General features: G+C 48.1%; 1 protein-coding gene across 6 annotated transcripts in view; it reads right to left on the bottom strand.

Annotated features, from left to right (window-relative positions):
* Window positions 1–12,191, bottom strand: part of ARHGAP32 (Rho GTPase activating protein 32) — a 470,146-nt gene that overhangs the window by 101,840 nt on the left and 356,115 nt on the right. For all 6 annotated transcript variants that reach the window (XM_059719723.1, XM_059719722.1, XM_059719720.1 and 3 more), the window contains one exon: window positions 11,320–11,397. In XM_059719723.1, the coding sequence (XP_059575706.1) occupies window positions 11,320–11,397 (78 nt within the window). The remainder of the gene's footprint in view (window positions 1–11,319; window positions 11,398–12,191) is intronic.

Below are 12,191 nucleotides of genomic sequence, written 5' to 3' on the forward strand. Positions count from 1 at the left end.
ATGGCTGAAGCTTTGTGACCGATTTTTCCCCAGATGCTCCAAAGATCATTATTGGGGCACAGCCAGCCTTGTTCCCACCCAGTTTCCATCTGCTTCTTTTCCTTCCGTACAAAGTTTTCATGGTTTTACATAAATGAGTTAGTCCAAAAGTTAATCTCAACAGATGCAGCACGGCTTTCTGAGAGCTTGATCCAAGATTAAAGGATTTGGCAACACACTAAAATGAATGGGGGTAGGGGAGGATGCTAAATATTTATCTAAAATATAAGGTCATCTAAAGGTAAAAATCCCTTTACACCTTAAAAGGGAGAAGAGCTGGGGTTACTATGACACAATCTTAAGGTTTCTGTTACTACAGTAATTATACCTGACTCTTAGTTTTTATGCCAGCCCCAAGGTATCTTCTGATGCCAGCACTGGAAGATGCACAATGCTTTCAAATGTTATGATCAGAAATTAGAATCAAATTAACAGTGGCCACTTTCAGTATGCAGGGAGTGAATGTAGCCATCAGTCGTCATTCCTGTTTTATCAAGCACTCCAGGGCAAAAGGAAAATGCTTTTCCTTTTCCTGGACTCTATGGGTTAAATTCCCCTGCTGTGGATTCATGTCCCTTTAAATTTTAAACAGTGATAGACCAACAAGCCCTGATTCTAAAACCTCGCCTTTTTATTGCTACTTTGGTTTCCATTATCATGATCTCCTGCTTTATTGACATGTTACCATCTTTATTTTCACATGTGCTGTTTGCCAGGTAGTTAAAATTGTGACTGAGGTGGCAGAGAGAGAAGGCCCCTCACTAGTATAACATCAGTAAATCAAGGAAGAATTTAATTTACTTACTTTGATCTCACTGCCATCGCCTGTCAGACTTTCATTTGCTGCTTGCTAGAAGATGAGAGAGAGAACATTTCCTTCTCTCTCCCTCTTTCTTGGTCTCTCAGTTCTCCAGCACTTTTGTTTTATTTAAGCCACCGATAAATCCATACAAAAAGATAACCCTTTCTAGTAGCAGAATGGGAGATAATGATAATACTTTGAACTGTGTCAGACAGGGACGTCAAGTCTGACAACCTCATAAATCCAACCCTCTGTTTTCAAGCGCTCCGTAATCCTTGATCTAATGCAAAGCCATCTCCCCATACCAGCATGTGTCACCAAATCACAAAAGTAAACCTTTCACTGGTATACTGATCAGCACCACAGATGGCACAGACACCTTCTGTGTCTGAAAGGCAGTTACAGGTTTTTATTTTGTACCCCAATACGAGGCCAGAACAGGAGCCATATTAGGGGAAAGTGGTCATGTCAAACATGGGACCCCCAAACTAGCTGGTTAGTAGCAAACAAAGGCTCAGATTTGCAGCCTACGTATAATTTGTTCACCTTTGCAAACTGTACCTGAAGCTAGGCAGTGCTCAGCCCTGCACGCCAACAACAAGAATACTAAGCAGCGCCCCAGAGCCTTTCTTCAAGGACAAGGCACCATTTTAGCCCCAGTCCTGTTGATGTGCAAGGACTAAGGGACTTTAGTGCCTGCGGTGGTACAAGAAAATGCATAGATCTAGGGAAGGACCACGAGTCACCTCCCTCTCACACACACATGCTCACATTGTCTTTCCAGGCGACCTGAGGTAATGGGCATGGTATCTCATGCAGGACTGCAGCATTAGCTGTGAGCATTGTGCTGCATTGCCCACTAACCCTACTGTGTACGGCAACTTACAGCTACATGGGACATGTTTGAATGCATGTATGCATGAATATGGTGGTACTACATTTGCATGTATACACACAAACACGTCAAAAGCATGCACTTTTGTCACCTACTTACAGGAAAAATGCTGCCCTTCTCTGCTCAGCCCAGCAGCATGGACACTCTCAGAGTAGGGCTCTCGGTGTCACCATAAATCAATTCAGATATAATTTTGTTAAACCAGTTATTGCAATTGGCACTCCTGAGCCTGCAGATGGAGCTGGCCAAGAAATGATGTCATCAGTGACACGTCCACTGGGCTCTTTCACAATGCCCATGTCACGAGTGACATCACTCTCTGGCCAGCCGGCTGGCTCTGGCACTGGGCTCTCAAATCAATAGACACCAACTGGAGTTCTAGCTTTGGCTCGCCATTTTTTAATGTAAAAGGGAGTTTGCAAACTAGTACTAAATTCACATAAATTTGCTTGTCTTTCTTTGGCTGATGTTGCCCAGCTGGGGGCCTTCTGTTGTTTTCGTATCCATTTGGTTTTACTCTGAAAAGGTATCTATTGCAAAATAACTCACTAAGAAAAATATACTTTCAATTCACCGTCTGTTTTGCTCTGCTGAAGAATTAAAGATGGAGCTACAGGCCTCTCGGGGAATGTTGTGATTTTTGAAACACCAGGCAGAGCTATGGTTCAAGTTAACAAATCTTAACCATGCTCAGTGAAGAATCAAACTTAAAAGGGCAGTTTGAAAGGCCAAAGGCTCATAGTCCTGGTTGACCTCATATCTGTTGACAGCCATCAAAAGTGGTTAAAAAAAGGACAGTGCATCAAAGAAGTGGCAAACAGAAATTGTTCCCAAGTGATTCAGCTGTTGAGCGCTGTGGGGATGGAGTGGGAGACTGTCAGGACAGGTGGAGGAAAGTGAAGGAAGGAGGGAAAATAGCAGGGAAGAGAATGAGAAGGATGACAGCCTGTTAATGTGGAGGAGGATGCATTAAGCTAGTGATTCATTTGGGACATTTGAATGAAAAAGCTCAGTGAAAATGCCATGAGAAACTCAGCATTACTTGTATTATGGAGAGCAATCTGAACAATACGTGGCTGCTTTGTTCTGCATAGGTGTAGGTGTCTGGTGGCACATCCACCAGACCACCCATCAGGAGAGATTGCTGCTATAGCAGAGGGGTGAGCATTAGGAAACCTTTTTTTTTTTTTTTTTTTGGGGGGGGGGGGGTATGGGCTTTTTTGTTTGATTTTTTGTTAGTTGGGGGGGTTGAAGTAAGATGTTTCTGCCTGAAGAGGCAAAGAACAAGAGGACCTGCTCCCATTCAGCTCCCCTGAATCTGCACCTTAGCCCAATCCAGGGCTGTCAACATCCTTTCATATGTGCTCTTCTTTGAACACCTGTAGGACCGGCTCTGCCTACAGGAATTAGAAAGGGAAACCCTTCAACTGTGTGAAGGAACATGGGGGTGTGCATGCACATGAATATTTTTGAGCCAGAGGGTTCATCTTGTGTCTATGTATGCGGTCCTTTGGTAGGGACATAACAGGAGAACATTTAGGGTGAAGCCTGTTAAAAAGCCAACACACATGGTCCAGGCAGAAGGAAACGGTGTGTTCTTTAAGACAAGAATTGAGATGCCCCTTGTGTATGGAAAGTGCCTCACACACTGGGAGCATTATTGCCTGCTCCTGATAAATAAATTCAAGCAAAAATTCAATAAAGAAATAATAACGACTCTTCTGATTTTGTTGATGCCCCTTCTTGAATGAAACGGAACAAGGGCCTGTCTTACTGTGCTTAAGTCTACATCTCCTCCATCCCCCAGATTCAGCACCCCAATGATTCCCTCAGGCACCGTTCCTGTTTAAAACCATTAGGTCATCTAGGCAGGAACCAGATACTAAACCATGCGTTTCTGGAGCCCACTCATGCAGGCTGAATCAGCATACACATCTCCAAGGAGGGCTTGCGGCGAGTGGTTTAGGAAATCACAGCAGCCCAAATGTATTTGTGGCTATTGAACAATTATGCACAACACACACAAAATAGTGATATCATTTTTCTATTTAGTATATTAGAGCGCATAAAAGGTTAATAAATTAATAGATGCTACCAGCCTGCTCTAGATCTGAGTAGTAGATCCTACTGATAGGTCTAAGGCTCTCACCAGACAAAAGGTTATACGCAAGGATCTGGATTTTCCGTTTCCCATGGAAAAAAAGAGAAAAACGTTAACGGAGAAACCCGCAGATTTTGCAGTTTTGCAAAGAGCTCTCTGTGGGCTGGCAGAGTTTCAGCCTGCAAGGGGCTGGGAGGGAGCGGGAGGAGGATGGGCAGGCAGGGGGCACCATGTGCACGTACATGCACACGGCCGCCTGGCAGCCAGGACAGCAGCTCCCACAGGTAAGTGTGTGTGTGTGGGGGGGGACTGAGGCCCCTGATAAGGAGGGAGGAAGTTAGTGGGGCAGGGCTGGGGTTGGGGCTGAGGCTGGGACTGCTGCCCAGCTGAGCAGTGTGTGGGGCTTGGGGCCCGGGGCCACAATGCACAGCTGCACGGCCCCAGCAGGGAGCAAGACGGGGTGGCGGGTGGCTTGTCCAGGGGCCAGGGGGAGTGGGGCCAGCTCCCCACTGCTGCGCGCACTCCTGCAAGGCAGGGGGGACCCATGCCACCCAGATCTGTGTGGGGTGGGGGCGGGTACAGGGTAGGGCTCTCGTCCTGCTGCCCTCCCATGGAGCCTCCATAGCCCACTGCGTGTGACTCAGCGCTGCAGGACACAGCAGGGCTGCATGGGGATGTTCTTGCTGCTGCGAGCTCCACGCTGCTCTGGCGCTGCGTTCCCTACCCGTGCAGCAGCAACGAAGAACACAACCCTGCGCTGCAAACCCCTGCTGCTGCCATGCGTGCAGGGGACATGTTGCCAGTGCAGCACAGAGCTCACAGTCGCAAGGAGATCCCCATGTGGCCCCGCTGTTCCCTGAAGCAGTGAGTTGCACCCGCTGGGCTGCACAGGCCCCAAGAAACTGCAGCACGGCAAGAGCTTGAGCCCACAGTGGGCAGCCCGCATCCACCCCATGCACACAGCTGCCCCCCCCGGCCCAAACCAACACCAGGCAGGCAACGGGGTTGGGGGAGCTCGGCTCCACTTCACTGCAGCAGCTGCCACCTCCTGCTGGGGGCAGAGGGCTGTGGACCTGGGTCCCTGGCCCCGTAGCCCTGGCAGCTGGGTAGCCCCTTCGGTGGGGGGGGTGGGGCAGGGGGCTGTGGGTGGGAGTCGAGGGGCACTAGCAGGGCTAGAGGAGCTACGGAGGGGGAGTGAAGGGCACGAGCAGGGCCAGGGGGTTGGGGGGGTGGGGGGAGGGTGCAGTGAGGGGCTTTTCATTTTAATAATGGATTTTGGAGTTTTTAATCAGAGAATTTGCAATTTTTTTTTATCAGGGAAAACTAGGATCCCTGGTTATAAGCAACTTACTGAACTGCTGGAGTCTAGCAATGACTAACTTAATCATTGATTAACTCAACGTAAGTATTTATAGATGTGCTCAGCATAGATTGTGAACCATATGGGAATCACTGCTCCCATCACACACACAAACTACCAAAAGCAGACACATATCTTGCAACAAACAGTCCAACCAGTTCAGCCTCTGGCTGCTCTCCTCTTCTCCACCCCCCCCTCCCCCCCCCCCACATTAGGCCCAGTCATGGAGAGTGAAGGTCCATTTGCTAGATGGAGCTGTCTAGGCTCAGCTAGCATGACAGTCAATGTGGGACAGCTCTGTTTGGAATTTATATGACATTCCACTTAATTGCCATTGCAGGGAGATACCTTAGCCTTAACAAAACAAGACATCCCATATCAAACAGAAATATTCATACACAGTCTTAGCTTTCACAATGGGAATCCGAGTGAGTAAAGGATTAGCTCCCACAAAAAGAAGCACTATAAACTTGACGCTTGCCTTATGATAGGCAGGGAGGACACGTGAATCAGCTCCCTTGCTCCTGAAATCACCACCAACTGCCTGTTATCTTATTCTTGATCTTATCTTCAGCCTGTGACTGCGGACACTTTTCCCAGACATGACGCAATTTCTCAGGCGTTATCTGCACCCGAATGCATGTACTGTAAAGCTGGACTTTCCACTCAAAAACTTCCGAGAAAATTGCATTGTTCTGTGTTGTGAATGTGCACTTGCAGGTGTGTATGTTTTGTACTCACATGAATGATGACTTAGTTTGCTCCAAATTCCTTCATATGAGAGAATAAGTCTTAATTCAATACCAATGGGTCAAATGTAACCTGGAAAGATGAAGTGGCTAGGAGGGGCAAGGAGAAAGTTTTAATAAAGACCAAAAAAAAAAAAAAGAAAGAGAAAGAAAGAGTGAGGGAGCGAGACAGAGAGACGTGTCTGTCTAATAGTGTTCATTGTGTGAGTCAGTGGTTCTCAACCTTTTTAGATTCAAGAAACCGCTCATTAGACTCAAGGTACCCCTTGGAAAATACCAATTTTTAGCTTTTGGTCATTTTTTTACTACAAAAATTAGGGGTGAGCTAATAGAGATTTTTGGGGCTGATACTGATAGCCAATATTTAAGGAGGCTTATCGGCCGATACTGATCTGATATCCAATACAGCTGCCTCCAGCCTGGCAGGTCAATGCCCCCCACAGCGAGGGAGGGAGCAGGGGCAGGCGCTGCCGGGGGGGGCGGCGGCAGCTACCATCGCTGCTTGCACCCTGGGAGGGCATGGGGGGAGGGGGAGTGTGCCCCCGGATCTGCGTGGGGCAGGGTGTGATGCAGCCAGGGCTGCACAGGGCTTTTCTCATAGGCACTGGGCTCAGAGAGGACGCCAGCAGCACTGAGAAGATGCTGCATCCACCCCAAATTTTGCAGCCACTCTGCTCCCAGCGTTGCTGCCACCAGCCACCTGCCACAGCCCCAGCTTTTCCCAGCATGTGGGTGGATGCGAGGTGTTGAGCCGGGGCTGCGCCGGGTAGCTGGTGGCAGCGGTACTGGGACCGGAGTGGCAGTGAAATAAGGGGTGGATGCAGCATCCTCCCAGTGCTGCCGTCACCCACTCCAAGCCCAGCACTCGCTGAGAAGAGCCCCACGCATCCCTGGCTGCAGCCTGCCCTGCCCCATGCAGATCCAGGGGGCATGCACCCTGGGAGGGAAGGGGGGGGGTGCAAGCAGTGGCAGAAGCCATGCGCCCCACCTGGGCAGCACCTGTCTCTGCCCCCTCCCTCACCTCAGGGGGCACTGAGTACCTCCCATGCCCCTTCCCTCCCACCTGCCCTTCCACTACACTGGATTTACCTGCTGGAGGCAGCTCTCCACACTGCCGGCTGTGCTCCTCGCTGCCTGAGTGCTGTGCTGTGGCTGGATGCAGCAGGGACATTTGTTTATCGGCCAAATTATTGGCCCCATTGGGCTGATATATGATACAGCCAATTTTCTTTTCAAATATCTCCCCTTATTTATTTCTTTGCTTCAGTCTATTTTTCCTAGATTTTATCCCTTGTCTTCACGGGGTTTGTGGGGGGTTATAGGTGTGTGGCAGGATGTGTGTATGTGAGGTGTGGGGGTGTATGTCGATGTGGGTGGGTGGGTATGGGGCGTTTGTAGGGATGTGTGGGGGAATGTGTGGGTGGGTATGGGGTTTGTGGGGGCTTGTAGGGTGTGCATTGGGGGCTGTGGGGTGTGCGTGGGAGAGTGTTGGTGCATGTGTGTTTGCTGGGGTGTGTGCATGTAGCTGTGTGTGAGGCTCCCCCAGAGGTGCACAGGTGTGTGTAGGGGGGGAGGATGTGGGTGTGTACAGTGTTTGTGGGGTGTCTGACTGTGTGGGGGGAAGGGTGTCGCTGTGGTGTTTGAGGGTGCATTTGGGTGTACATGGAAGCCTCTCGCACATGCTCCCTGAGCTGTTCAGTCCATGCCTCACAACAGCCCAAAGCCCATGCACCCTGCCACCGCCAACAGAGAACAGCCCCAAAATGCCCTGTGCCTGTACCTGACTCACTCCCATCAAAGCGGATCAGGCTCAGCAGGGTGGCGTGGGACAGAATCTGTTGCTCAGCATAGGAGGAAAAGCAGTCCCTCTCCTTTGCCACTGCCAGAGCTTTCTGGTGTAGCTTCCTGGAACCTGGGCCATGCCAGGCTGCCCTGCACCAGATCTGCACTGCCACCGCTGCTCCGCTGGGCAGCCCAGAGGCAGTGGTGACACAGCATAGGCACAGGGCAGCCCTGCGTGGGCTCCAGACAGCTACACCAGGAAGCACTGGCAGTGACTGCTTTTACCCCAAGCTGGAGCAGGAGCTTCTGTCCCGCGCTGCTCCTGAGCCTGGACGGACAAGCCCACAGCTTGTGCAGGGTCAGGGCTGCGCATGCCACCTGGGCTGCCTAGAAAGGCAGTCCAGCTATGGAGCTGCCCCACTGCATGCCCAAGGAGCAGCAGGACATGCCACAGGTGCCCGGGCCAGGCAGGACCAAGGTACCCACCACAGGCCAGACAAAGACCTGCCACAGGCCGGATCCAGCCCACGGACCATAATTTGCCTACCCCTGGGCTAGCGGAAGTAGAAAGAAAGGAACTGCAATTAAAAACAAAAATAAACTTTCTTTTTAACCTACAGAGAAAGGTAAAGAACAGTCAAAGGAAACAATCACTCAGTTGATCAAGCCAGGGAAGGCAGAAAGCTCATTTACACCATCAGTAGCTTAGAGATGAGAAAAGTAAGCAAGAACTTGCCCTCAGATACAACTCTATACAAGAAGAAGCCAACAACTTGATCCGCTAATACAAGGGCCCGACCTATTCATTGGGCAGGACTGGGTTCCTGCTGCTTCCCATCCTAGAGAAGTGCACCTAAGTTTGTGTTAAAAGCTGGGAGGGAACAACACCCTTTCCTTAGTCTGTCCAGAGTGAGCATTCCCTGTCCCTGGACCATGCAACAAAGCTTAGATATTTCAAAAACAAAGTCATAGAATTTATCTCAGGAGGAGGTTGAAGGTGGCTTGCGACTTAGACTTAAATCACTATCCTTTTGCCACTAGTGTCTGTGCCTCGAAAATGAGAAAAGACTTGATGTGAAACCCAGGCTGACATCGTAGTTTGAAAAAGGATTTCACACAGCATATAGGATTAGAGACAAGTTTTCTAAAAAGAGTGACTTCCCCAAAGGGAACAAAAGCATAAAGATCTACACAAAGTCATTGGGTCTCTGCTGATTCATTTGAATAATTAAAATTATTTGGACATCAATTAGTATTAATTTTGCAACAGTTATAGTTTTCAAATGGCAACAGCAAGTGGTTGCCCACCCAGGAATGCTGGAAAGTTGCCATACTTCCAATTGTTTCCACAGGCATTGATACTCTTGCCATATGACTGTTTGAAGCATTTTACAACCAGGCTCTTTGTAGATTGCAATGCATTTCTAGGGTTGCTTGCAGTGGCAAGATACTAAGATTTTTTTCCTTCCTCTCCCTTCCCTGCAGTGGGCAGCACTCTCAAAAACCCGTGCTAAATTGGGAAACAGGATTTTTCCCCCCACACAAACATTCCAATGGGCTCTGCACTTAAAACGCAGGATTAAAAGTATCTTTTTCTTTGTACAGCTATGGAATTCGTGGCTTCTGATTTCTGATGGGGTGTGATGGAAACATTTCAGAGAGATTATGGGTTAAACACTGGAGGTCCTCGAGAGAGCTGCATCCCCCAGCAAACCAGATTCATAGCTGTATGAGAGCTTCTGAATGCATAAAACAGCTGCTGCATTTCCAATATTAAGATGGGACTGTCAGTATCTAATTTATTGCTTTATGAAGACCTCTGGGACACGTGGGGGATGGAAGGTGCAATTAAAATTCCTCGTTTTCTATTTACCTTAATGACAGTGCTTTATTTTAGCAGCTGCTGGGATGTGTTATAAGTAACTGCCCATGGATACAGATGAATCCATGTTCACAGTTGCCTATCAAAGTTTCTGTTCACTTGTGTGATGCATAAATATCCATATAATTTGTTTTGCAATTTGGCGACAGAGGGGAGTACAAGGTAGCTCTGAGCAGCAAACATTTCTCTGATTAGTTCAAGCCTTTCTTCACCAATAGGGTGCATATAGTCACAACGGGACCTGGTGGGAGGAGTGACATAAAACAAAGTGGCAAATTCTAGGGCGACACAATAGGGATGCAGTGCAGCTTGCTCTCAGCTGCCCATCTCAAGCTAAGAAGGCATCTTTTGCTGAGGTTAAATGAAACGCACCCTATTCCAAGGAGAGGGTTCCAAATATCTCCCTGGGAAAGAGCAAGCCAGAGGGAGAGACATAAAAGTTTGTCAACGAAATCCTAGGATCTTCCAAATTTGGAGAGAGAACATAGGTCAGCATTTGCGTTTGCCGTTAACAATAAGCACCAATTTCAGGTAGGTTTTGAATCTATTCAACGGATTCTGCTATTCAGAGCAAATTGGAAATTCCATCAGTTTACAACAGGCAACAGCTACAGGATGAAAGACTCTCTCCTGTTTGAAATGCAGCCTTTGTGGTGAAACACAGAGCACAAAGGGGTGGAATATCAGCTCCCTCACCCATCAAAGCCTCTGCTTTCTCAGAAATGTAGCTTTCTTTACTGCACATCGCCAGCACTGGGAAAACAAAGGGGTGAGAGCGGCTGTCAAGCTGAAATTCTAAAAGGCACCTAAGGGGGTGAGGACCCCAACTTCCTTTCAGTTTAATAGTGCCTAATTGGTGCCTAACTCCAATAAAAGTCTCTGGAAAATTAGCCTAAATCTCTGCTACAGTCAACAGGGAGGACGACTGACTCTACACATACAGTTCTCATTACGGTACAGAACAGAAAACACCAAGTCCATCCACCTGGAAATGACTAATCCTCCAATTAACATGCCAAACACCTCTGACAGCACATTTAATTCACTGATCACCTAGTGCTTTATAAAGTCAAGTCAGCCTAATCCCCTTCTACCAAATGCAGGAATCAAAGCACATATTGTGCGGGTTGCTTTTCTGAGGCAACACAGCAAACCAGAACTCAGGTCTCCCGACTCCGAGTGCAATGAGGTGTCTGCTCACTAGAGCAATCCTTCTCTCCTTGGTTCACCACTGCTTTGCCCCTCCTAGCTTTAAATGTTTCAAGGGATGGAACAATGAGGCAAATGTTCATGGAGCGAGTCCGAATTTTTTCCAGAGTCCTCCAGTATTGCAATAGAGTACAATAGATCTATTTAATTGTGAGGCCTCCCATGAGTTCCAGACCAACTCTGCAAGTCTGTGGGGAGGGGGAAAAATGGGGCGTGTGGTCACATCTTTCTCGACTCTTTGGCAAATTTGTTATCACTCCCGGCATGGAACAATCTGTGCCCTCCCAGCTGGACTGTTTCAGGCCCTGCTCAAGCTTGCAAAGGAATAGGGAAATCTCTTTGCACTTTTCCCTTCCCTACTCAGAAAGCAAATGCAGGGTCACTTGGCCTAGCCTTGGTGTAGAAAATCATGCATCACAGAGCTATCAGCAGCAATGGCAGTTCAGAGAATCTTGCCTCTCTATTCATGTCGTGTCCTCGGCTATAATACCGGTGCATACCTGAAATCCATGTTTGCCTCTCCACCACGTGGTCAACTCCTTTGGAGGCATGTCGATAACAGACACAATGTCTCCCACCTAGGAAATAAAATAGCCACCCATTAACATGGTTACAGAGAAAGCACTGCTAGACTGAACACACATTCTTCTGCTGTGCGTGCAGTCCAACAGCCACATGAGTAACTGCACAAACAAGTGCCCTGAGGCATCGTGCCTTGTATAAGCTACCAGTGGAGTAAGAGACTTAATGCACTGTAAAACCTACAGGATGCACCTTTTAATGTATTCATAAGGAGAAGGTGTTTAAAAGGAGCCACAGGGAACAGAAATGTTCTGATTAAACTGTGCAGTACGTGTTGTGGAAATAAAGCACAAAACCTCTTGGGAAATGTTCTCTAGAAGCTAAATTCATGTTTGCCTTGTGCACCGTGTACGCCTGCCTCTCTCTCTGTCCCCTCCCTGTTGTGCCCAGGAAGGGAAGAAATGTATGTAGTGCTCCTGAACTGACAGGTGCATGCTCCCCTGAATTAGGAGGCTAACACAGCAGTGAAACAGCAGGATGTTACAAGAGGAGGACAGGAAGACAGCAATATCAAACTTGACAGAGTAGCCTAGAAAGGTTACTGAAGCTTTGCTTTTTTCCTTTAAGACTACTTCACTTGCAAAAATGGTACGGCCTGGGGTTTTTGTGGAAGCAGGTATGCGTGCACATGCACGTGAGGATTTTGCCAACTGTGAAGCAGAATGGTGATACTGTTCTTCTGATCTGACACAATATTGTGCTAAGTACTATAATAATTTACAACAGCAATAACCAGCTTTTCTCCAGTGCTTTTCATCAGTAGATTTCAGAGTGCTGTGCAAAAGAGAGA

Source organism: Alligator mississippiensis, chromosome 16 (genome assembly GCF_030867095.1).
Source record: "Alligator mississippiensis isolate rAllMis1 chromosome 16, rAllMis1, whole genome shotgun sequence".
In the NCBI taxonomy this organism is placed as follows: Eukaryota; Metazoa; Chordata; order Crocodylia; family Alligatoridae; genus Alligator; species Alligator mississippiensis.